We start from the raw sequence: 26,831 nt of genomic DNA on the forward strand, positions 1-26,831 counted from the left end.
AAAAAGAAAAGAAAAGCAAACTAATATCTGCCAGGAGATGAGCCAAGAGCTTTGTACCCCTTATCCTACCTAATAATTATGGCAACATTATATGAGACAGGTGCCATTACTGTCTCTCTTTTCAGATGAGCAGACTAAAGCTTAGAGAGGTTCAGTAAGTAGCCCCAGGCTGCACCTGAAAAATATGTTCCTGCAGCCAATTTTATGCCCAAGCCAATGTTCTTTCTGTAATTTTAACTCCCCATTCTCCTTTACCATTGTGACATGGAACATCTGTGCTTCATCCAGTACTGTCAGCAACAACTGTTGGTACACCCGGCCAGTCTTCATAAAGGGTGAGGGATTCTCCAACCACAAAGCTGGCATTGGAAGATGAAGCCTCAGGTGTGGGCTGGTGGGGAGAGGGCAGTGGCCATGTAGGCCCCTTATTCTGCTTCTTGGTCTTCTGAGATAGGTGGAAGCCAGAGAGCCTTCAGTGTGAGATTCAGGTCTGCTATTTATTAACTGTGCAATCTTGGACACGTTTCATTTATTTATTTATTTATTTATTTTTTGAGACAGAATTTTGCCCTTGTTGCCCAGGCTGGAATGCAATGGCTCAATCTCAGCTCACCGCAACCTCCACCTCCCAGGTTCAAGCGATTCTCCTGCCTCAGCCTCCCAAGTAGCTGGAATTACAGGCATGGGCCACCATGCCCAGCTGATTTTTTTGTATTTTTAGTAGAGATGGGGTTTCTCCATGTTGGTCAGGCTGGTCTCGAACTCCCCACCTCAGGTGATCCACCCGCCTTGGCCTCCCAAAGTGCTGGGATTACAGGTGTGAGCCACCGCGCCCAGCTGACACATTTCTTAAATATGCAAAGCTTCAGTTTTATTACCTGTAAAAAAAAAAAGGCTAGAAATATTATATAGTGGTTGTGAGAGTTAATGAGAATAAATGGTAGCTATTATTAATATTTATTTATTTATTATTTATTATTTCTCTCCCCTGAGCTTTTTGAACTGAAAGGGAAGGTATCATATGGAATGGAAATTTGGAGCCAGACTTATAGGGAATAACATTTGTGGGAGAAGGAAGGGAATAACAGCTAAGAACTAAAATGAAAAGAGTGTGCTCAGTGATCAGTAATGCATTTTACTGACATCTTTGCCACTAGAATCTTTACAAGCTACTCCTAAATTCTCTGGTTCTCTGAAGAGGAGGTAAAATTCAGGTAAATTTCATGTTGTTTCACCAAAGCCTCTGTCATCATCCTTTAGAAAATGGCTCATAGGTGCCGGGCGCGGTGGCTCACGCCTGTAATCCCAGCAATTTGAGAGGCCAAGGCAGGTGAAAAAGGTCAGGAGTTCGAGACCAGCCTGACCAACATGGTGAAACCCCGTCTCTACTAAAAATACAAAAATTAGCCAGCATGGTAGCGCACGCCTGTAATCCCAGCTACTCAGGAGGCTGAGGCAGGAGAATCGCTTGAACCTGGGAGGTGGAGGTTGCAGTGAGCCGAGATTGCACCATTGCACTCCAGCCTGGGCGATAGAGTGAGGCTCTGTATCAAAAAAAAAAAAAAAATGGCTCATAGGCTATGTGTAGTTCACCAAATTGGCATCTCCTGGTATTCGGGGGTGATGGAGTTGGGGAGAGGGATGGGGTGGCAGCACGTGGTCTTTCAGAATCTCTAGGGAGCCATGTTGGTGGTGATCTGCGCCTTCTCTGAAGTCAGCTTTTCTGTTGTCAGCGTCTGCCTGTGATTTTAAATCCTGCCTGTGATGAGGAGGCATTTCAGTTGTCTCATGTGTGAGAAGAGGCCAGTGGGCTGGCACTGCCCATCTTGTTGCCATCCTTGGTGTCCTGGATATTCCCTGTTGGTCCCTCCACCTAACTTTCTACCTTTTCCTACCCACTCTGGGTTCTTGGAGGCTGACCTCTAAATTTTATATATGAGCTACTTCTTTTAAAAAGTCAGGGTCAGATGGGGGTGTGGTATACTTCTATTTGTGTAATAATGAATACACATACACATGCATAAACATATATGTGTATGGACATGCACATTGTTGCAAGCATTATCTTGCAAGAATATTAATGTTTGTTTCTAGGGAGGGAGATGGGAGAATGTAGTAATCTGAGGTAGAAGGGAGACCTACTTATAAGTATGTGTGTATCTCATGACACCTTATGAATGTTTTATGTGCAAGCATTTATTTCTCCATTAAAAATATTGAAGGAGAGAGTTGAGAGGGCATATAGCTATTTCAGGGTCCCTAGTCAATGAAGGCTCTCACATATAATCACAGAACCTGCATTGCCATCCCTTCCTTCCTCCTCTATCTAAGCAAACTGCTTCCCCTCCTTAGATCAAGCACTGCAGCCTCTTCCAGAATGTCCCCATTGCAGGCAGAGTGACACTGGAGGTGGGTGGCCAATGAGTAGGGCCTGCCCCAGCCCCCAGCAGGCCTGGCCCTGGGTGTGTGTCCTGTTGGCAGGGCAGAGTGATGCGCCACACAGCAGCGGTTCTGAAATCTTCTCTGCTGTGTACCAAAGAGGTGAGGAAGGCAGTAAGGCCCCCCAGAAGCTGACACTTCCCCAGGAGATGAGGTGCCTTGTTTTGATTATTTAACTGCAAGAGTGTTGTTTTGTTAGCACAATAGTTATTGAGCAAATGCATAAATAATAAATAAATGAGAAAAATGTACAAATGAGCATTTTATATAAACACATGGGCACTCACTGACCAGAGGATAATGGAGAAGGCCTGTCCCGGGGGAGGGGCGGTTACTCCTCCTCTGAGATTAGAGATGCTTATCCCAACTAATCTCAACATTTCAGGAAGAAAGGATGATGATGAAGAGTCATTTATTTACCCATTCAACAAATTTTGTGGAGTACCTACTATGTTTAAAGCACTGTGCTGGGTGAAAAAGACAAAGGCATCTATGAGGCTTTTGCAGGCTGTCTTGGGAAACTGAGCCCCACCATGATGTGAACAGCTTAGCTCAGAGCAGGTTTACTTGAAAGATTCATGAACTTCAAATTCATTGATGGATTTGACCCCAACTTGATTCCAAAGACATGCGGTGCCAATGAATCGGATTTTAGGATGAGCCTATTATTCTTTTAATTTTGTGCTTCTACTATTCTTTTAACTTTTTGTGCAACTAAGCTCCCCCTCCCCAACCTAGCTCCAGTGCTCTGAAAACTAGGTGAGATGTTCTATTGATGAAATCAAATAAATAGCACTCCTCCATTTCCTTCTTTCAAAGGAAAATCAAGCCAGCTGATGGAGTTTTCTTAACTTTAAGTTTCTCCTCCCTTAAAGGTTTCTTAAACCCTTATCACCAGCTTATTCACTCTTTGCTTATTCATTCTAGATTTTTAAAAATAACACAATAGCTTTCTGATTTAGCAGGAATTTAAATACTAGTTATTTTTCTTATCTATGCAATGAGAGGGTTGGGCTGTTCATTCAGGAATCTTCAGAGTTTCCTTTAGCAGCAGCACACCATGCTCTGCTGTATCAGGGTCTGTTGATGATGTGATATTTGCCTAGACTGCTGGGCCTCTGCTGGGAGTTAAGGCAACCCTGGCCAGCCAGGCCCCTGCCTCGGAACTCTCTCACCCAAAACCCTGCCTCATATTGACCTTTTATCTGAGAACAGGAGCAACTCCAAGTTGGAAGAGACTGAAGTTCAACTTTTCTGTATCTTATGTTCTCTAATAATTCACAATTGCACGTGGCAGCCCATGGCATTAAAAGAAGAGCTCTGCTAGAAGGTTCTTTTCTTTGTGTTGCACTTATTAGTGAAAGTCCAGCTGCTTCCAATATCAGGTGTTATTGGCAGGATCCTGCCCTCTCCCCCTTGATTTTCCACGAAGGAGTAGAAAAAATGACTGAGAAGAGTCTTTTACTGGGCTTTCAAATGAAGTTGGGAACTTCCTTATAGATGACAGAATTGCTGCAGGAACCCACATCTATCAAGATAATGAAGCTGTACAGTGAAGGTCAGCTTGAGGCAGAGGAGGGCAGCTGGGCCTGAGCTTCGCTTACTAAGTCCCCTAACTGTGTTCTAGGAAGGGGAAACTGATCTCTAAAACCATCAGCAGAACTCTTACGGCGCAGATGTATAGTTACATTTTGATGTATAAACTTTTCCAATAATTAATAACAACCATAACACCAGCTAATGTCTACTGAGCTCTTGCAATTGAACCTGACACTTTGACACAATATATGAATAATTGGAAGGCTTGCTAGAGTGCTATTAATAAACTTAAAAGTAAAAGAGAGAGAGATTGTGACAGACGAGAGAGAAGTGAGAGCACACATACCAAGTCACAGGCCTTTCCTGCCTTCTCAATTCTATACTTGAAAATCCTTTTGGAAAAAATTTTCCTGAATTTTGTTTCTGGAACAATAATGATCTCACTGGGGGCAACAACACTGCAATTCATCATTCTTCTTCACTCTGGATGTTGACATTAACCAAGAACTCAGTCTAATATCAGATTTTGAGACTGTTTCAACTGTTTCCAGTGTGGTGTGTCTGTGAGAGTGAATAAGACCGCCTCCACCAAGAATGAGTCAGGGGAACTGCAGTCAGCCCAGCAGATGTTGGCAGGGATTTGCTGTTGGCTAGCGGGTAAGCAGTGCCTCGGTCTAGCAGTGGTGAGTTTTCCACACTAGAAATTCCAACTAAGAATGCATTTTCATATAGAAACAAGGTTACAGAAGGTGACTTAGTTATCAGACTAACTCGTAAAGTACATTTAGCATTCACCAAAAATGATATTTTAGTGCCACAGAGACAGCCTCTATAGCTGTGTTAAAGGATGTTGCTTTGTACTGGGCAATGTGTGCATGTGCACACGTTTGTGTGTATAAAGTGTCATTCAGTTAAAATAACAAAGTAATGAATGGTTAACAGTAACGCAAAGATAACAACACCATATTTTGAGAATAGCCTGGATTAAACAGGCAAATATTTGTTGATAAGTTGGCTAGTTACCCTTTACTGTGGCAGAGAAACAAGCCAGCCTTGAGTAGGCAGTACGTGATTGGCATATTTACATATGTTATCCCAATTTAATCCTCATTTAATTGCAAAAATTTCTATGAAGAAGGTAGAGTGGAGTTATATGTAGGCTTAGATTCTAAAGTCAATAAATAAAGTGAAAATTATATAGACTTCAAATTTGCTTTGAAAATCTGAATCACATATAAAGATATACATGGTTTTATTATAACCCTGCAGAGTAATAAGTTGTATGATACATATAGTAATATATCATATGTTGTAGAGTTCCTATGGAACATATAATTTTAGAGATAAAATTGCTGGGCTTATTTGTAGTGGGTCATATATAAAAATAAATATTAAAAATGTCTTAACTAAATATGTAGATCAAGTTTACATATTTTAATTCACCCAAGTGTATGCTCCACTGTAATTTTATCCCACATTTACCAATGAGGAACTCAGAGAAGTTAAGTAACTTGTTTAAGGAGAGACAGCTAGTAAGTCTAGGCTTTGATTTGGAGTTTGGACTTAGATTTTACTTACTCCAGAGCCTATACCTATCTTGCAAAATATATTTTGACTTCTAAATCATTGTCCAGCAAATGACACTCAGAAGATTACTTAAAGTTAGAATTTGCCTGTATTTATATGTAATATGTTACATATAATATCTGCATACACACAAGCACATGGCTATGTGACTAGTACATATATACTAGAAATTTACAAACCTGGAATATAGGCATTGAATGAATCAATTCAAATGGACAAAATAAGAAATCCAGATGACCACTAGAACACTAATCAAGCAGTTTTTCCTTAGCACTCAGTGTATATTGTCAATACCCATCATGTTACTATGTGGGTTAATACCTTTCATTCGACACATTACTTCACTGAGGCTGGCCGAACGCGGTGGATCACACTTGTAATCCCAGCATTTTGGGAGGCCGAGGCGGGCTGATCACTTGAGGTCAGGAGTTTGAGACCAGCCGGGCCAACAGGGTAAAATACAAAATTAGTGGGGTGTGGTGGTGGGTGCCTGTAATCCCAGCTCATTGGGAGGCTGAGGCAGGAGAATCACTTGAACCCAGGAGGCGGAAGTTGCAGTGAGCCGAGATCATGCCATTGCACTCCAGCCTGGGCGACAGAACGAGACTTGGTCTCAAAAAAAAAAAAAAGAAAAAGAAAAAGAAAAAGAAAAAGAAAAAAAAATTAGTGAGGCTAAAGGATGGACATGGTACAAACGCAGAAGGCATTGATTAATTTGAGGTATTGGTGTCATGCTTAAAATCCCGAGCATTTCAGATATATACATTGTCCATCCATCCATCCAGCAGATGTACCATGCGCCAACCATCATACCCAGAATTTTTATATTAAAAATAGAAAATATACTCTCCAGCAATTTGGGAATCTATACTGGTTAGTTCTGAAGAATTGGAAATTATTCTTGTTGAGTAAAAGTTAGAAGTATATATCCTATTACAAGACTGTTGTAATGTGTTATTTTGCATTGTAGGTCTGTTATGAATTGTTATCTTTTTATTAGCAAACCTTGCCTGAATTATTAATATATATCTTGGTTTTTTTAACTGGTACATTTCTGCAAATGAATACAATGACATTTCTTTCAAAATAAAGATGAGCCAGACTTTTCATTAATTGGGGCAGAACTTTACCCCCGTGCCAATAATTGATGAGGTTTTGCTTTATATTTTATTTATAACCCACAAAGGCCAAAGCTTTACATTCTGTGGCATTCTCATTTAATTGCAAAGTACACTGACCAGGGGTCAGAAATTTCAGGGCTGAGCACAACTCACAGCCAGTCATTCAGCTGTGCTGTGAATCACATGGATGCTAGAAGTGAAGCCATCACTGTTACCTGTGGTATTAAAGCCAAACAGAAGAGGGCAGGACACAGCAAAGGCCAGTACCCAGACGGCCGTGATCATGAGGGCCACGCGCCGACAGGAGCTCTGTCCCGTGCCATGCTGGTAGTGAACGGGCATGACCACTGCGGTGTACCTGAAAAAGCAAGGGGAGAGGGGATAGGCATGGTGAGATGGAATGGGGTGCTTTTCTTTCTTTGTTGTTGTTGTTGTTGTTTTTGGAGATAGGGTCTCACTCTGTCACCCACGCTGAAGTGCAGTGGCATGATTACTGCTCACTGCAGTTCAACTCCTGGGATCAGATCCTCCTACCTCAGCTTTCCAAGTATCTAGGATTATACGCCTGTGCCACCACGCCTGCCTAATTATTTTATTTTTTTGCAGAGATGGGGTCTTACTTTGTTGCCCAGGCTAGTCTCAAACTCTTGGGCTCAAGCAACTCTCTGGCCTCAAGCAACGATCTGGCCTCAGCCTCCCAAAGTGTTGGGATTACAGGCGTGAGCCACCAAGTCCAGTGAGAACTTTTCAAAAGACCAAATGAAAGAAGTTAGTAGAGAAATAATCAGGTTGATACATATGGCATGAGAAATATAATTTAGTTAGAGGAAGAGAGAAAAGCAGAAAGGTCGAAAACAGCAGAAAGGTTGAGATAAGATAAATGAAGAACTTACTGAGGGAGACGAACACAGAAAGGGAAGAATAAAAAAGTTACTACAGGATCACTGGATTGCTGGAGAGCTTCTTTATCAGTTCTACCTGATTGCCCAGCATAACCGGCCTTACTGTCACACACCCTTCACTCTGAACACTCTGGATGCTGGTCTGTGTGCCTTTACCGTCTCCTGCAGGTTTTCAGACAATGATAGAACATACCTAAAGAGGATATTTACCTCCTGCTTGTATCCAAATATAAATTATAACCTTCATTGTGACAGCTCCTCTAAGTAGCAGATGTTTTAAAAATAGAAATGAGGAATGTCCAATGAAGACTTATTTTAAAATCCAGTTTTCATTCTTTTACATAACCAAAGCCCAGTTCCTTATGATTATTGGACATCGTTGTGTGTTGTTTTTTTTTTTGTGACATTCTTCACCAGCATTTCCAGCTGCCCGTAGGACTTAGCTGGACAACTGTTCCACAGTCATCTCAAACTCAAGATGTCTAAAACAGATCTCCCCAACTCCCCAAACCTCTTAATCTGGCTTCACTTTCTGCCTTTCTTCAAGACATCCAGACCCAATACTCAGACCTTTTGACTCTCCCTGGACCCTTTCATATAATTTGCTTGCTTGCTTGCTTGCTTATTTATTTATTTATTTTGAGATGAAATCTCATTCTGTCGCCCAGGCTGGAGTGCAGTGGCGCGATCTCAACTCACTGCAACCTCTGTCTCCCGGGTTCAAGCAATTCTCCTGCCTCAGCCTCCCGAGTAGCTGGGACTGCAGGCACCTGCCACCATGCCTGGCTAATTTTTTGTATTTTAGCAGAGATGGGGTTTCACCGTGTTGCCCAGGCTGGTCTCGAGCTCCTGAACTCAGGCAATCCACCCGCCTCGACCTCCCAAAGTGCTAGGATTATAGGCATGAGGCACCGTGCTCAGCCTTGGTCATTTATTTATTTAATCTTTATTCAATATTTATTGAGTCCCAACTATATGCCAGGCCCCATTCCAGGTATTCAGAGGTGTGTAAAAGGCACATCGTCCCTGTTCTCTTTGAGCTGAGAGTTAAGTGGAGTGAATGAACAAGAAAAAAGGAAACAAATATGTTAATATAAAATGAAGAGTACCATGAAAGAAATACTCTGGGTGATGTGTTAGAGAACCAGGGAGGAGGTAAAACTAACACAGAGTGAGCAGGGAAGTGAGTGGTACGAGAGGGAGCCAGCCACGAGGTCAGACGGGGGAGGAACATTCTAGGTCCTGTAAATTTATCCATTGCGATATCTTCCCCATTTATTTATCCACCTATCCCTTTCCTGCTACCTGATTTCTATGATGGCTACAGCCTCCTCGTTGGTCTCCTGCAGCCAGGTTCCAAAAATAAATTTCATCACGTCTCCCCATCTCCCCAGCTGAAAATTATCTGAGACTCTAGGATTTGGCCCCAAGATTTCTGCTGTGTATAATCCCCTCCGTTGAGTGTAGGCTGAACCTGTGACTATGATGTAATATCACTCCTGTGATTAGATTACTGATCAGTTGAGGCTGAGTTAATCAAAAGGGAGATTATCTTGAGTGGGCCTGACCTAATTAGGTGAGCCCGTAAAGGGGACTGCGAAATTATCCTCTTGGCCTTGAAGGAGCAAACTGCTATGTTTTGGAGAGGGTCATTTTTTTAGGAGATGGCAAAAGGCTTACAGGAGCTGAGAACAGCACTGACTGAGTCAGCTAGAAAGTAGCGACCTCAGTCCTGCAACTGCAAGGAACTGAATACTCCTAACAACCTGAATGAGTGTGGATGAGGACCTCAGGCTCCAGATGAGAACACAACCTAGTCTACACCTTGATTTCAGCCCTGCGAGATCCTGAGAAGAGAACCTACCTGCACTGTGTACAGGGTTCTGACTTACAGACTCTGCAAGATAAAAATGGGTACAGTTCAAGCCTCTAAATATGTGATAATTTGTTCCACAGCAATAGAAAATGAATACACTGTTGATGGCTCCTCTTTCACCCATAAACCAAGCTCATCAGCCTTCTCCAACATGACCTTAACTTACGTTGCCAATCTGACCTCCCACTGATCCTGACACTCACTCAGAGCTCCAGCCAAACTGGCCTGGTGATGAGTACTCTTCAACAGTCAGAGACTGGTGTCTTTGTTCAATTAATCATTCCTTCTCCCTCCCTGGGCAACTCAATCTTGCCCTCCATTAATCTCAGACGAACTTTCCAGCAACCTTCCCAGTTCTTTCTATCATGTACAGAGACTTCTAACTATGAACTCTTAGCACTTCTATGCAAATCAATTACAATGCCCTCCTGCATGCAGCTGTCTTGCCTCATGACTGAATTTGCCTCGTGGCTGGAGAGAGGCAGCCTCATATAATTTTAGTTACTTCAGGATCAAATCTTCTTACAATCTTGATATTCTCCATAGGTCCTTGTACAAAGCAAGTAATAAGAAACTGTTAACTGACTGCCTCATGGGTCATGAAGGCCTCCTTTCCTGTAAGAGGGGAAGGCTTCCTTCCCTTCTAATCCTGGCCAGGCTCAGGGATCTAAGGTATAAGCTGGATCTACCTATGACTCAACATTTTTTGTCTTGTCAGTTTCCAGGGAACCTGGAGCCTCCTTAACCCTTGTTGTGCACCTCAAGGCCTGGGATTAAGGAAAGGAAGGACAGATGCTGGGCTAGAAGGGATTGGGCAAGGCTTCCTGAGGCTCCTCCTGTGTGTTTCCCCTGCTCCTATGCACCAGCACTGCCCGAATCTGCCTCTTGTGCATCTTGTTGTAGAGTGGTAACACTTGTATTCCCAAAAGGGCAGATTACAGTTAGCTGTGAGTTCTGAGATGAAGGTAAACTGTGCAGGACTTGGCCTTGACACCATGCTGTGTGACAAAGGTGGCTTCTTTCTCAAAAGGGAAAAATTTGATAAGGTCAAATTAAGATCCTGCTACCCACTTCTTGGGAGGCTACAACAGCCTAGTTCCCTTCATCTGATGCAAGTCCTCTCTTAAATCCCCTCCTTGGTTTATACAAGAGCAGGTCAAGTAGCAGCTGGTGTTTCTCTAGGCCTCTGACTCTCCTCAGGGCTTTAGACTCTGCTGGGGGCTTCCAGTCCAATATGTCTACAAGGGCCTTGCTGTTAGTGGTAACTATGAGGCACCTCGGAGGAGGGGCTGAGCCTTGAGTCCTACTGCTGCCATGACTGAACAGCGAGGGGAAGGAATGCTGTAACTCGCTTTCTCCAGGCCTTCCACTTGCATAATGTCCTTTGATGTAAAAGAGCCTGACCCTTCTGTGTATTCAGTGGTGTTCTGGTAAATGGCTAACAATAGGCTCTGTAGTTTACAAAAAACCCTAATTTGTAATATTTGCCAATTTCTGTGGCGTCAATACTCCCACCATGGCCGATTTTAAGCTACCATCAAAGCTTTAATAACTGACTCAAAAAGTTTCTAAAATTTTGCCAATCAGCTCTCGCTAGCCATGATAAGCTGGCTTCAGCAGACCACTGAGAGTCATATACTTTCCTAAATATGCTATAATGTTCAGCAACTCCCTGGAGGCTCCATTAATGAAGTGAGCCAGCAAGTGTAGGGAACCCTGGCTCTATCCCATAAAGGAGGAAGCAGAGACGCAAGGATGTCAATTATGAACCCAAGGTTCCGCAGCAAATTGTGGCAGAGCCAGGTCTCCCACCTCTGAGGTGTGTTTCTTCTGAGTGCCCTCCTCCCTCTGGAGGGCATCGACAGCTCTCTGAGTTCTTGTGGGGGACAAGGGCTTCCTCAGTGAAGTCAGCATGGCAAGGGTGGTTAGTGCTCGCAGAGCACGCGTGTGCCCACAACTGAGTTTCCTCAATTAGCTCGATTCTGTTAATTGCCTGAGGGTCCTGTTAAAATGCAGAATATCAGGCTTAGTTTGTGGAGATTTTGATTTAGTACTTCCGAAGTGGAACCCAGAAATGTACATTTTTGTTTCTTCTTTTTTGAAATTATTTTATTTTATTTTTCGATGTTATTGGGGTAGAGGTAGTATTTGGTTACGTAAGTTCTTTATGGTGATTCGCGAGATCCTGGTGCACCCATCACTGTACCATATTTGTAGTCTTTTATCCCTCACCCCGCTCCCCTTCATCTGATGCAAGTCCTGTCTGAATCCCCCTCCTTGGGGATTCTTCCAAGTCCCAAAAGTCCATTGTATCATTCTTATGCCTTTACATCCTCACAGCTTAGCTCCCACATATCAGTGAGAACAGAAATGTGTATTTTTAACAAGCAAGTGCATCTTATGATTAGACAGGTTTTGAGAAAGTCTGCATTAGGGAAAACTTCTGTGACAAAGATTTTTGTTCACTTGGATAAGAAGTAAGAGACAAGACTACAATTTAACACTGTTACATTAATTTTTTTCTTGCTCTTTTTTAAACTTGATTAAACTGTTAGAATAAATGAGGCCCCCGCTTGTCATAAGCCGACTGCGACAGCGAGGCTGTACCGGAATTGGCCATCGGAGGGCACTATAATGCAGCAAGAACTCTGCCAGCACGGTTGGGGTGAGAAGTTCACTGCTCACCTGGGGGCTCTCCAGGCTCTGTGGGGAAGCAGAGAGGGAAAGCCCGGCGCCCTGCTTCCTGGAGCCCTGCAGGGACCCTGCATTCCCACCCAGGCCGACCGCTTAGCCTCTGACTTCCTCTCGGAGCGATTGCACGTGACCGACTGCTGGCGAGGGCCGAGCCAAAGCACCCGGAGGGCTGGGCTGGGCTTGGCCGAGAGAGAGAGGCTTGGCCCAGGGCCACCTCTGAACATCTGGCCGCTGCGCTCGCGGCGGTATTCCCGGCCCGGACCTGCCAGCTTCGCACTGTGCGCGCCGCCCCTGCAGACCCTGAGCCAGGGACCCTCCCCTTGTGTCTGAGCTCTTAGCTGCATGGGCCGTTTCTGGTGTGGATGACTCCGCTGACCCCAGCACTGGCAGTGTGCGTGGTGATTAAGTCCGCGGGCATGAGAAACGGACAGATCAGCTCTGAATCCCGGCTCCACCACTGACCTGCGTGGCCATGGGCCAGTGGTTTGTTTTTTCTAAGACTCAGTTTTCTCATCTGTACGATGGGGATAATAATTTCTGCCCGAAAAGGCTGTAATGAATATTGAATGATATTTTCTCTGTAAACGTTTTGTTTTTTTTAATCACCGTGCCTAGTGATGAATACTAAACGTTCAAAAGACGGTATTATTATTGTTATTGTTGTCATTATTATTGTGCTAGCTCAAGGGATCAGTGATTGTTCATATCAGTGAGTTTATGGTTGTCTTCCCCTTCCTCCTGATATCAGGGAATATTAAATTTGTTTATTGATCCACCAAAAAAGCACATGACACTTTCTATGTGACAGGCATTATTTGAAGTGCTTTACAAATATTGATTCATTTAATCCTCCTAACAACCCTTTGAGGTAGTTGTTATTATCTCCACTAAACAGATAAGGGAACTGAGGCTCTGACAGGTTAATTGACTTGCCCAAGGTCACATTGCTATTAAACTGTAGAGCCTGGATTTTTAGCCAGGCAGTGTGACTCTATAGCTAGGGAGCCCAGAGCCAGACTCACAGCTCAGCATCTCTGAATAAGGGAGTGTGCTGTAAATAGAGGCTGCCTGAATCCTTACTCTTGCACCAGCCAGTTGTGTGATCTCGGCAAGCTCACCTACCCATTCTAGTCTCAGCACCTTTATTTATATAGTGAGGATAATACATCTCTCTCTCTGGGTTGTCGTGAAGGTTAGCAATAATGAATGAAGAGCTCTTAGTGTCTGGCACGTAGTACATGCTAAATAAATGGTAACTATTTTTATTGTTGTTGCTTCCAGAGTCATGTAAGTTAGCATTAGCACAGAGGTAGCCAGGGCATTGAAGACATAGGAGATGTGCCTCATTTAGTCCAAGAAAATTGCACCTATGGAGGTGAGCTGCCAGCGTGGCCAGAGGCCCTTGCCTTGGTGCCCCATCCTTACATTCACCGATGAAGGTGTCACTTATTGTAATAGAGTGCTAGTGGAAAGTCAGGAGATTCCATTTCTAGTCCCATACCCGTGCTAAGAGGCTGCAGCACTTCATGCAAGCATTTAGCATTTCCGCTCAAATGAGATAACTGTGATGCCCCTTCCGACTCCCGGTTCTATGAGCAGGATCTATATGGTTGGTCACTTACTGAAGGTTTCAGTACCTTGCAGAATGTGATTTCTATCTCAGAGCCCTGTTCCAGGGTGGGAGATCTGTGTGTGTGTGTGTGTGTGTGTGTGTGTGTGTACTGACAAGGACACACACACTTCTTTAGGAAGCTTCTTTAGGAAGCTAGCAGTCCAGGAGGAAAGAGGCCAGCCTGGGTGGGAAGGCCTGACTCTAACACCCCGCCTGGGTTTAATGAGCCCCAGAGTTCTGTGAGGGCTGCTTTTCACCATCTTTTATTTGGTCAGACAGGGGGCTCAATAAATCTTTAGTTCTGTGGACTCCCCTCCTGGAGTTGTTGAAGGAGAAAGCTTTTTGCAAATGACTGGAAAGCCTTTTGCAGATATAAAGTGCTTATTTAGATGCAAACTAAAAATCCAAGGTGCCTGTGACTCATCTGGTACCTATTGTGCTCGCTGCAAAGACGCGGAGGCTTGCCTGTGTAATGGGTGCCATTTGAGAGCCACTTAAAGAACTCCCTGGTGAATGAATTTGGCTGCATTATTCCTGGGCTCCTCTCGGAGGACTCTAATTCTCACCACTTGGTCGTGTCCTCCTCTTCTGACACATTCTCAGCCCTCTCCCTGAGTTAGTTTGGACCCAGGATGTGATGGGAGGAGGGCTGGCTCCCTGGGGAAGCAAGGAGCTAAAGGAGTGGGGGCTTGTGCTCAGAGGACTTCCCACTCTGCTTTTTAAAAAAGAAAAGGCAGCATTAATCCAAGCATCAGAGCTATGCCTAAGAATCTAATGACAATAGTATTACTTGCTTTCAAAAACCCTTTTATCATTTCCTTTTCTTTCATATCTCTTTCCACAGCATTATTATAGACCAGGGCTTCATGACCAAAAAATACTGAATCCATTTGGTTAAGTTTGTCAGATTGGTGACTGGCATTGTGTGAAGACCAAAGGTCTGCGTGAATGACTGCATTTTTAATGAATTGACCAGCTATTTGTCATCACATGAACAGAATGTAATGCTATGTACTGCAAACTGCTGTGAAGAATAATGAACCCAGCTTTTCCAAGGCCTGTTTTCATTTCTAGAATAGGAGGGGGCTCCATTTTGAGGTTTGGTGAGAATTCATTGGCCCATATAGAACTATGAGCTAAGAAGGGAGCTTTCTTTTTGCTTGGGATCTAAGGCATGGCTGGTCCCTTCAGGTAGGTAAGTGCTGTGTATTCTCGGAGTTTTCCTATATGGGACAGAAGCCAATTCAAAGTTACTCTCGTTGGTTGTGTTTTAAGTGGTAAAAACTAGAGGTGTGTGTTAAGCATGGCTGCTGGCAGCAAAATGGTGCTCTTGTGCAAATTAAAGAAAGGCACCCTCTCCTGGCTGGCAAATCGTAGAAAGGCACCCTCTTCCGGCCAACTCTAGGCTTGGAAAAGGGAGTGATAGCTGAATTTCATTCCCACACCCTTGCGCAGGGAACAACCTGCACAACCTCACCCACAGCCCTAAGTGCATGTGAATATAGGTGGGTGGACTGTATAGGCACATTCTCAAGAGGGAAGAGAGGAGGCTCAGGAACTACAAGGGTTGAGGGGGCTCTCTTTACACAGTTCTCCCTCCTCACAAAGCGAACCCTCTCGCATTCTCTCACGTCCTTTCCGAAAGCCTCCTCCCAAAAGTCAAAAGCCTCCTCCCTTTCCTCCTCTGAGTTCTCTCCCTCCCACTTCCCCTTCCGCCTCTTCTCCTTCTCCCAATAATATCATCCATCCATCTCATAGCTCCAACAGGTGACCCAAATAAGAAATGCCATTTATTGAGAATTTATCACATTGTGCTAAGCTTTGACACACATTAACTCATTTCATCTTCACAATTCTTAGGTACTGTTGTTATTTTCAATTTCCAGCTTCTTAGAGTATTTAAGGAATTTGCCAAAGCCACACCACTAGTACTGGGCCGTGCCAGGATTAGAATTCATGTCTATTTGACTCCAAGTTAATAATCTTAAGCTTTGTGCTAACCTCCCTAAATCTCCAACTGCATCCCTGCCTTCTCCCCTGAGTTCCAGATCACATTACTTCCTGGATAGTCCACTTGTTCCTATTATGCCAGATGTTAAAAACCAAACCATTAAAGCACCAAACCGTCTTGACATGGTGATCTCTTCTTGACAGCATCTTTCTCCTGGAATCTTGTGTTTTGTTGGACTCCTTTCTCTTCCTAATCTTTCATATTCAAGAGGTTGGTGTTTATAGACCTTTTGCCTTTTTATTTTTCAAAATTTCCCCTACTTTTCCTTTCTTGTTGCCTCCTACTTATTTTAGGATCCTATGATCCCTTACCTGAAATTCTGCTGCACTTTCTAACTGGTCCTTCATAGCACTATCAAAATCATTCCCCCAGAAGTAAAGCCCCAGTGGCCATTCCCACACTCAAAATCCCTCAGTGCCTCCTTGGCCTATTGAATAAAAGTTAGAATTACCTCCACTGCCTGGCATTCAATGTTTTCCACAATATGGCTTGCCCGTCTCTCTTTCTTTCTTTCTTTCTTTCTTTCTTTCTTTCTTTCTTTCTTTCTTTCTTTCTTCTTTCTTTCTTTCTTTCTTTCTTTCTTTCTTTCTTTTCTTTCTTTCTTTCTCTTTCTTTCCTTCCTTCCTTCCTTCCTTCCTTCCTTCCTTCCTTCCTTCCTTCCTTCCTTTCTCTCTCTCTCTCTTTCCTTCCTTCCTTCCTTCTTTCTTTCTTTCTTTTTTTCTTTCTCTCCTTTTTTTTTTTTTCTTTCTTTCTTGTTGTTTTGAGTCAGAGTCTTGCTCTGTTGCCCAGGCTGGAGTGCAATGGTGCAGTCTCAGCTCACTGCAAACTCTGCCTCCCAGGTTCAAGCGATTCTCCAGCCTCTGCCTCCTGAGTAGCTGGAATTACAGGCATCCACCACTGTGTCCAGCTAATTTTTGCATTTTTGGTAGAGATGGGTTTTCACCATATTGGCCAGGCTGGTCTCGAACTCCTGACCTCAAACAATCCACTTGCCTCGGCCTCCCAAATTGCTGGGATTACAGAAGTAAGCCACCGTGCCTGGCCTTAATCCCCCTTTTCAGTTTCATCTCTTCCCAGATTGCCCCATATCCTTCTCATTCTCCAAAGTCTATCACAATGATCCTCTTTTCCGTAAAGCCCTTTCATATTCCCACAGTCTGATTCAGTCACCCTTGAACTTCGTAATGCTTTCTCTGTCACTATGTTGTGGCATCTCCAGCCTGCTTTTTCTAGAGGTCATAGCACAGGCCCCCTCAATTGGCCCGTTGTTGTGCCCTCTATAGCAACAGCCTCAAATTTCCTTTTACGTGCTGAAATGGGAATTTTGAACAATAACCGAAAAATGAATATGAACACACTTTCCTCTGGTGATCCTGCAAACCAATCAGCTAATTGGATGATTTTTTTTTTTTTTAATTTATATCACTTGGTTGGCTAGCCAACTGAGAGGGAAGCTAAAGAACATGTCCACAATGCTGAAAATAATACCATTAAAGAGTGTGTTTAAAAATAGAGGGGTAGGCCAGGTGCGGTGGCTCACACCTGTAATCCCAGCACTTTGGGAGTTTGAGGCTGGTGGATAACCTGAGGTTGGGAGTTTGAGACCAGCCTGAACAACATGGATAAACCTCGTCTCTACTAAAAATACAAAATTAGCCAGGCATGGTGGCGCATGCCTATAATCCCAGCTATTGGGGAGGCTGAGGCAGAAGAATCACTTGAACCTGGTAGGTGGAGGTTGCAGTGAGCTGAGATCACGCCATTGCACTCCAGCCTGGACAACAAAAGTGAAACTCTATCTCAAAAAAAATAAATAAATAAAATAAAGAGGGGTCCAGGTTCAGTAGTATGTGCCAGTAATCCCAGCTACTTGGGAGGCTAAGGTGGGAGGGTCGCTTGAGTCCAGGAATTTGAGGCCAGCCTGGACAACATAGCAAGACCTCATCTCTGCAAAAAAAAAAAAAAAAAAAAAAAAAAAAAAAAAAAAAAAAATGGAATATAGTTGCATAAGCCTGTAAACATACCAATATAACATTGAATTACACACTTTGAGTGGATGAATTGTGTGGTATGTGAGTTATATTTTCATAAAGCTGTTTTAAAAACTGAAGAGTTGGGGATTTTACAATATTTTTAGCTCTAATATCTAAGTCTTTTGTGTAATTTCTAGACATTTAGTACACATTTTCAGGAATGCATTATTTGCAGAAGTGGAGGACTGCAGCTGGTTTGCTTCATTATCATCACCCCAAACTCTTCTACAAGACCTAGCTCCTGATCACCTGTGACCTTCTCTGCTGTGCCCATTACAGAGTCTTGAACAAAGAGTATTCAGCTGAATTCAGTGGTGCCTGTTTGAAGGTAGCCAATGTTTACACCATAAAATAACAGTACTTAAGATAATACATAAGATAATAACAGTACCTAAGAATTGTGAAGATGAAATGAGTTAATGTGTGTCAAAGCTTAGCACAATGTGATAAGTTCTCAATAAATGGCAGATCTTATTTGGGGTCACCTGTTGGAGCTATGAGGTGGATGGATGATATTACTGGGAAAAGGAGGAGAGGCGGAAGGGGAAGTGGGAGGGAGAGAACTCAGAGGAGGAAAGGGAGGAGGCTTTTGACTGGCATCAAGGGCCATAGGCTTGAAAGCGACCTCCTTTCCCCCAGGGCTCTCAGTGAGGCTGGTGATGTCCCAGGGGAGCCAGGCAAATCTAAGGCTCAGGCAGAGGAAAGGGGAAAGAAGAGAGAAAGACAAAAGGAGAGGGGAATGGAGAAACAGAGGGACCCAGAGCAAGGGTGGTGAGTCCAGGTGCTCTCAGGGCTAGAAAGCAATGTTACTCAGGCAGAACACACAGAGAGAGGAGTCAAAATCACAGCAATTCACCCCAGCAACCAAAATGTAATTTTAAAAACCATACTATTCTTTACTTGCTTCTCTAAGCTCTATGAGAGAAACATATAGATCACAGCCATGCTTTCTAAAATTGCCTTTCTCCCCCACTTCTCTCCTCTCTCCCCCTCAAAAATTATCCCTACACCTGCCCCTCTTTCTTTCTCTTTCTCTCTCTCACCTTGTTTCCATCTCTCCCTTCAACAAAAACAAACAACAACAAAATTTCCTACCAACCCCAGTCAGCTCACCTTTCCTCTTTCTCCACCTCCCGCTTTCCTTCCTATTGGGAAGAAAAAAAAACCCCAAAGGATGGTGGAAAAGCAAAACTAGAATCCTCTTCAGGGAGCTGGAGGAGAAGAAAGGCCAGGAAAGCTTATAGGGTCATTATTTCCCACCTGTCACAGGGGTTTCTTCTCACCTGCAAACCATACTTTAAAAGAAAAAAAGAGGAAAGAAAACGTTCCAGTGTCAAGTTCTACTTGGAGGTGACCCCAGTACCCTCAAATGCAAAATCTGTCTCTCCCCACTTCCCCAGCTTTTGGGCCACCTGGAAGGGGAATTGCAGCCCTACCTGTCTATGCTGATGGCACAGAGGTTAAGGATGCTGGCTGTACACATCATGACATCCAGGGTGACAAAAACATCGCAGCAAACGCGGCTGAAATTCCAGACTCCACCTGTCACCTGGGTATCAGAGACAAGGATGTTAGTGTTTACCCCAGTGAAGGAACAACAACCCAGTTGGCCCTATTTTCTTTCCTTTGCTGTCTAGTGTAGATGTTGGCACTCCTGCTCCCTGTGTACCATTGTTCCCACAGGGCAGACGGACATCAAGGGAGTGCCAGGCTATCCAAGACTGGTTGCCTAAAGAAAGGACAAATTCACAGAATGTTAGAATGCTAATGCTGGAAGTGATCTTCCAAGTCAATTAGTCCAGTGATTCTCAAAGTGTGGTCCACAGTGAGGTGTTTATTAAAGATGTAGATTTCTGAATCCTTCCTATACCTACTGAGTCAGAATCTTTGGCCCTTTGGTCTGTTAAATCTTCATTTTTTTTTTTTAATTTATTTTATTTTTTGAGATGGAGTCTTGCTCTTGTTGCCCAGGCTGGAGTGCAACGGTGCGATCTTGGCTCACCACTACCTCCGCCTCCCCGGTTCAAGTGATTCTCCTGCCTCAGCCTCCCGAGTAGCTGGGAATACAGGCATGCGCCACCAAGCCAGGCTAAATCTTCATTTTTAAATAAACACTCCTATACATACCAAGGTTTGAGAATCATTGTTGAAGTTCAAACTCAGGAGGCAACTAATGCTCCTTGTGGTTAAGTGGTAACCACAGGTGGTGGTAAAAGAACTTCGGTGACTGCCCGATGTGTACATTGTGCCAAAACTGTCTCTCTGAAGTCCTTCGCCCAGTAGAGAGCTCATCATGTACTCAAGAAATAAGCTAAGAACACATTTTTCATAAAATTTACCTCCAAAGTAAAAATCTATCTGGCTTCAGCTTGTAAAGCTTGGAAACATTCTGAAACAACATTTATGGGAATCTATGTAAAATAAATCTGTGCCAATGTGACTGCCTTCAACACTCTCCCTACCCACCCACATCCCAAAAAACAAAAGGTAGGGAAAAGGGCTGGATTCTCTCCACTACTCAGAATTCATGAGGATGGTTTCAACCTCATGCGTCTATCTATACATGTGTTTCAAGCTCCATAGCATCCTCTGAGTAATGCTTACAGTCAGGAATTTAGGTAATATCATTTATATTCTAGTATGTTTCTATTTATTTTTAAAACCTTTACATAGCCTAATTGAATCAGGAAGATGTGTCAGGGAGACTGTCATTTTTAAAATGTCCACCAAAGGCCACACTCATGGACCACGAGGCTTTGTGCAGTTACCAGCTTCTTGCCTGGGGGGTGGGCTGTCATTCTTGGGGACCCTAGTTCTCGGGGAGAAACCTGCCAGGCTTTGTGCCTCTGGCTGTAGCTGAGTATTTGCAATACCCCTCCTGAACAGGCCCAATGGCCATTTAAGAGGAAGAAAGAGTGAAAAATGGTACGGTAGCCTCTGAAGTAGCTTCTCAACAAGAAAACAGATACTGACCAAATGACTGTGCATAAAGATAATGCTATTCCTTCCTCTGGATTTTCTCATCCAAGAATCTTCTTATATGACCAGGTCAGTTTACTGTTCATTTCTGTTTTATCCCAGTAAAACAAGGTCCTAAAATGCCGTCTATCCTTCCTCATCCCTAACAACTTCTTCCCCTTGGATTTATTTCTTTTCTTGCATCTCATTTTATTCCTATCTTTGGTCATCTCCAGACTGTTTTGAGAAACCCTGACCAATGATTTTTTGTTTAAAAGCAACAACGAAAAGTTAAAACTAGTGAAGAAGTCATCATATTTTTTATTTGGTTTGGGATTTACTGTCTCTCTTTTAGTTTGACCAATTGGCTCTATCTAAATAAATAAAGGCTGAATATGAATTTATAGGAATCCTGAGAATAAAAAGCTTTTAAAAGATTGAGATGTAAGAATTCTGATCTAAAGAGTGATAATAACATAATGATTTAGGGGAACCAGGAGAATAAAAGATGGTTTTGTTCATTATATAGGACAGTTGCATACTCTAAAAGCTTCTTGCAAAAGTTGATTTTGTATACTAAATTTTATTTCAACATTTTATCTACTCTGCGGTTAATGCTTTAAATTGGGTAAGAAAACACTTTTTGGCATAATTGTGAGCAAATGTTTGTTTATGTGTGTTTTGGGCTAGGGTAGGTGAGAAAGGATAGTTAGGATAACAGCAAACTTCAGTGTTTGCTGAGCATTCATTCATTCATTCATACACTTATAAAGCAAATACTTGTGAAGCTCTTAGTACTTGGTTTGTAGGAGTGTATGTCATGTGTGTTGAGAGGTTTTACAAAATGTACTACAGGGCCTATCCTTAAAGAATTTACAAGATAACTGGAGAAGTAAGGCATTCATCAATAAAATGCCACAGATCATCATGATATCCTAATATTGTTAATAAGAATTAACATTGATCGAGAATTCACTGTACATGTGTTACCAACCCACATTACCCATTTGAGGAATTTCTATAACTTTGAAACTTCAGACTTTGAAAACTGAATTTGTTTTTATTGTATGTGTTCTTAGAGCTTTTTGAAGACAAGTTATACATTTACTTGATAGGAGATGGAGTTATTGTTACTTAACCAACACTAACAGGAGCAAGAAGATTTACTTGTTTGCTGCTGCATCCCCAGCTCCCAGAGCAGGGCCTAACCATGAAAATATATTCTGAAATAATAAATGGCCTCTGACATAATCTGTCATAATAACAGCTAAGATTTATTGAATGCTTACTAAGTGCCTGGTGTTCTGCAAAGCACTTTACATACATGGTCTCTATTGCCGATTATAATTCTATGACAGAGGATTATTATCTTCATTGCAGAGGAAGAATCTAAAAGCTTAGAAAGAATAAGCACTTTGTCCAAGGTCACAGGGCTAGTACAGGCAGACAGAGCATTGGAATGTAGGTTGTTACACACCCTGCTATAGGGAAGTGTTAGGTGAGGAGGGGTAGTTGTTGGAAAAGGGATGGAAGTGGGTAGATACTAGGGGAAAGAAGAAAACCAGGTGCTCCTCAGGGATGTTTGTGTGACAGACCATATCATCTCCTTTCTAGGGAAAGAGACACTCTCCTGATTGCCTCTATCCCAGGGTTCAAAGAATGGTGAAAGAGACAGTGGTAAGTGCTGCCTTTGGGGCTGGTGAAAGTACACAGACAGTTTTATTTAATACCCCTCCTGCTTAGCCCCCAAAGGACAAAGCCCTCAAGCTGTTCTCTGGCTTCCAGGCCCCCACTGGCCTGTCATCCCATTCTGGCTATCCTCTTTTCCCATCTCCTGATTCTGCCATCAAAATTCTCATTCTCTCCTTGATTTCAGCTAAGAGTCAAGAAGAAAACAATCTGATTAGCTGATTAAAATAATTCCCACTAAGGTGCCATCACTTAGCCTTCCCTGGAGCTTACTCATTAAAATGAGTCTCTAATTGGTGGGACTTGTAATGAAATTTTTTTTCCTATTGGCATCCTCCATATCAAGCAACTAATAGTAAGGGATCAATAAAATGCATCTAGGTGCCAAGAATATGCTGGTAACTCTCACACATTTTCTCATCACAACCTGAAGAAGTAAATGTGATTTCTAACTTATAGATAAAGAAATGGAGACCTGGAAGGGCTGAATAATTTGCCTAAGGACACATAGCTCGTAAAAGGAGCTAGAATTTTGACCCCTTTATATTACCATTACTCTTCCTGCCTCTCACAGTTTAGTGGTTTGCCTCTTCTGAGATGTGTACAATTTAACTCTATTCTAATATCATAGGAGGTAGAAGAGTTGGTGTGTGTCCATCCATTACCCCTATAGCCATGGTCTAATGAGTGCCCATAATGTGTCTGATACTTTGCTTGGGCAGGTGTATTGAAACAAACCTGTTTTTGTTCCCAGGATCTCAGAATACAATGTGTGCCTATTACCAAAAGTAATGAGTGAATACCCATTACACCCATTCACATGGGTGAACTGAGGGCCCAGGAGATAAGTACTTAAAAAACAGCTATGAGGCAATGTGATAGGCACCAAAGGTGAGATAGGTACAAATTGTTGGAAGATTATGAAAGGCAAAATGATTTTTGAAATTAAAACAGATAAAAGTGAAAAAAGGCCTGGCGCAGTGGCTCACCCCTGTAATCCCAGCACTTTGGGAGGTGGGTGGATCACTTGAGGTCAGGAGTTTGAGACCAGCCTGGCCAACATGGTGAAACACCGTCTCTACTAAAAATACAAAAATTAGCTGGGTGTGGTGGTGGGCGCCTGTTATCCTACCTACTTGGGAAGCTGAGGCACGAGAATTGCTTGAAGCCGGGAGGCAGAATTTGCAGTGAGCCGAGATCGTGCCACTGCACTCCAGCCTGGGCGATAGAGCTAGACTCAGTCTCAAAAAAAAAAAAAAAAAAAAAAAAAAAAAAAAGTGAAAAAAATCAAATTGACCTGAGGCTTTTTAGAGACACGATTCTTTCTCCTGCATTCTAATGAATAACTCACTTTAGAATTATACAGCAACCAGGTGGTGTTACTCTTACTTGCTAATGAACGTAACTAACTCCCTGTGGCAATACAGAAGTTGAGTAAGCAGGAAAGTGTCTTCAGGTACTGAACTCGTCTATTGATTTTCAATAGACACAGCCTAGGGCAGCATTCCCCAAATTTACTGATTATAAGGCAGCATTTCCCAAATCTCCAGATGCTCTTGTTAAACAAAATGATTCTTAGGCCTCGCTCAGAGTAATAAGTCCCTCAAGTGATTCTTATTGTCTTGGTTTGGGAAACACTGGTCTGGGGTTAAGGGGAGCATAAAATGTTCCTCAGAAATGGTTTTTCCTAAAGCAGAGTTTCTTAAGCATTCTTTATTCTGTGGATTTCGTTAGCTTCATGATCCTCTTCTCAGAAGAATGCTTTTCTTTTTTTTTTTTTTTTCTTTTTTGAAATGGAGTCTCTCTCTGTTGCCCGGCTGGAGTGCAGTGGCACAATCTCGGCTCACTGCAATCTCTGCCTCCCGGGTTCAAGCGATTCTCCTGCCTCAGCCTCCCAAGTAGCTGGATTATAGGCTCATGCCACCAGGCTCAGCTAATTTTTGTATTTTTAGTAGAGACAGGGTTTCACCATGTTGGCCAGGCTGGTGTCGAACTCCTGACCTCAGGTGATCCACCCGCTTCGGCCTCCCAAAGTGCTGAGATTACAGGCGTGAGCCACTGCACCTGGCCAGAAGAATGTTTTTAAAGCATGAAATAAATACAGTGGTTCATAAAGGATATCAATTTTATTGAAATATAGTTATCAAAGTATTTAAAATATATGTATTTCTTTAATAATTCATTAAATAAAAAGATCTAGTGGCAGGTCCAAAATTCCTATAATTTCAAAGTAATGATGAGTATCAGTGATGTTTTAAGATGTCTGCAACAATCATAATGTGGTTTGAAAATATAAATATCAGTGTGCAGGAAGGAGTGTTAAAAAGTTAAACAACATTTGGGAGGCTGAGGCAGGAGAATCACTTGAACCCGGAAGGTGGAGGTTGCAGTGAGCTGAGATTGTGCCACTGCACTCCAGCCTGGGCAACAGAGTGAGACTCCATCTCAAAAGAAAAAAAAAGGAAGTTAAAACAATTAAGAAAAAAATCTGTGATTTCTACTGGTGACACTGAAGATGTCTTCTGCTGTGGGTTGATACCTACATTTGGAATTAAAGGAAATTCTAAGTTTCGTCTCAGGGAAAGTAAAGGAGTAGTTTTATTTACATCCAAGTTGACGAACTCCCCAGATTAAGAACTCCAACTCTAAAGGGATGAATTTTTAGTTATTTGGAAATATCTAAGAGGCAAAGATAGAAGTACTTCTCTAATTAGCCTCTTCAGTCCATTTTTGTTTGCCACATTTGGAGTATTTCTTGGTGGGAGTGTTGCTGTGGGGCAAAACAGAATAATAAATAAGGATTTTTCACTTCTCTGCATCTTCATTTCTCTATCTATGAAATGGGGGGTTTGTAGCTTATTGGTTCCCAAATGTCATAGCAGATGACTAGCTGGTTGCACAAGTCACATAAGGTGGGAGTGGGGCCTGGGGCTTACTCTAGACTTCCAGGGCTGCCCTGGAAATGCTGGTTTGGTAGACCCGAGGTAGACCCAACAGTTTGTATTTTTTGTTGTTGTTGTTGAGACAGAGTCTTGCTCTGTTGCCCTGGCTGGAGTGCAGTGGCACAATCTCGGCTCACTGCAACCTCCGCCTTCCAGGTTCAAGCGATTCTTCTGCCTTAGCCTCCCAAGTAGCTGGGATTACAAGTACCCGCCACTATGCCTGGCTAATTTTTGTATTTTTAGTAGAGACGGGGTTTTACCATGTTGGCTAGGCTGGTCTCAAACTCCTGACCTCAGGTGGTCCACCCACCTTGGCCTCCCAAAGTGTGGGGATTACAGGCGTGAGCCACCGTACCTGGCCAACAGTTTGTATTTTTAACAAGCAGTCTCTCCTTCCCTTACGCTATAAGTTAAGTGTGTCCCCCAAAAGGCATGTGTTAGAAACTCAATCCCCAGTGCGACAGTGTTGGGAGATGGGGCCTAATGAGAGGTGATTAGCCTTGAGGACTCTGCCCTCATGAGTGGATTAATGTTGTTCTTGTGGGAGTGGCTTCATATAAAAGGACAAGTTCGGTCCCCTTTTGCCTCTCTTCTGCCCTCCTACCTTCCACCACGGGATGACAGCATGAAGGCCCTTCCCAGATGGAGGCCTCTTGATCTTAGACTTCCAAGCCTCCAGAACCGTAAGAAATAAATCTGTTCTTTGTAAATTACACAGCCTTATATATTCTGTTGTAGCTGCACAAAATGGATTAACACACCCCCTAATGAAAGTTTAGCTCAGAGCTGCTCAAACTTTAGGTGCATAAGAAGTATGGAGGAGCTCATTTGAATATGAGACTGCAAGACTCATCCTCAGAGAAACCATGTCATTAGAATATGGCCAGGAATTTCCTGTGGTTGGATCACACTGTGGAAATGATGGCAAAAATAATCTCCAAGCCCTTCCAGCTTTAATATTCTATGACTTTTATCAAAATCCAGAGTTTGGTGAAGAGATCGTGAGAATCTCCTGTTTTTGTTTTCCAGTAGGGAGGTCTTAAATTATCATTCGGGGTTTTTTGAGCTGTGGTAAAACTTTCCTTTAAAAAAACCCACTTCTTTATTTTTAATAATCAGTATCATTACAAAACTCAAAGATTCTTCCCTTCCCAAAATTTTGCTATTCTTTCCTTTCATCACCATCCGACCTCGATTGCTTTTTCTGTGGTGCGTTTCCTTGCCTGAACTCATCCTATTCTATCTTGCTTGACTACCTTTCTTAATCCTCAAGTTTTTCCTCCTGTCTACTCTGGGACCCAAGTAGTCTGAGTTTAGTATTCCAAATGTTCCCCTGGCTGCTTATACTGCCTTTCTATCCTGATAAAAGTGTTTTAAACATCACAAAAGGTGCTTCACTGAGTGGAACAAAATGAGATGTTTGTGCTT

At 42.8% G+C, this 26,831-nt stretch overlaps 1 protein-coding gene across 3 annotated transcripts in view; it reads right to left on the reverse strand.

The window, feature by feature from the left end:
- DRD3 (dopamine receptor D3) overlaps nt 1-26,831 on the reverse strand; it is a 70,947-nt gene that overhangs the window by 12,480 nt on the left and 31,636 nt on the right. For all 3 annotated transcript variants that reach the window (XM_055259654.2, XM_055259653.2, XM_055259652.2), the window contains 2 exons: nt 19,251-19,363; nt 6,902-7,044 (listed from right to left, as the gene is read on the reverse strand). In XM_055259654.2, the coding sequence (XP_055115629.1) occupies nt 6,902-7,044; nt 19,251-19,363 (256 nt within the window). The remainder of the gene's footprint in view (nt 1-6,901; nt 7,045-19,250; nt 19,364-26,831) is intronic.

This window comes from Symphalangus syndactylus, chromosome 21, assembly GCF_028878055.3.
Source record: "Symphalangus syndactylus isolate Jambi chromosome 21, NHGRI_mSymSyn1-v2.1_pri, whole genome shotgun sequence".
Classification (NCBI taxonomy): Eukaryota; Metazoa; Chordata; class Mammalia; order Primates; family Hylobatidae; genus Symphalangus; species Symphalangus syndactylus.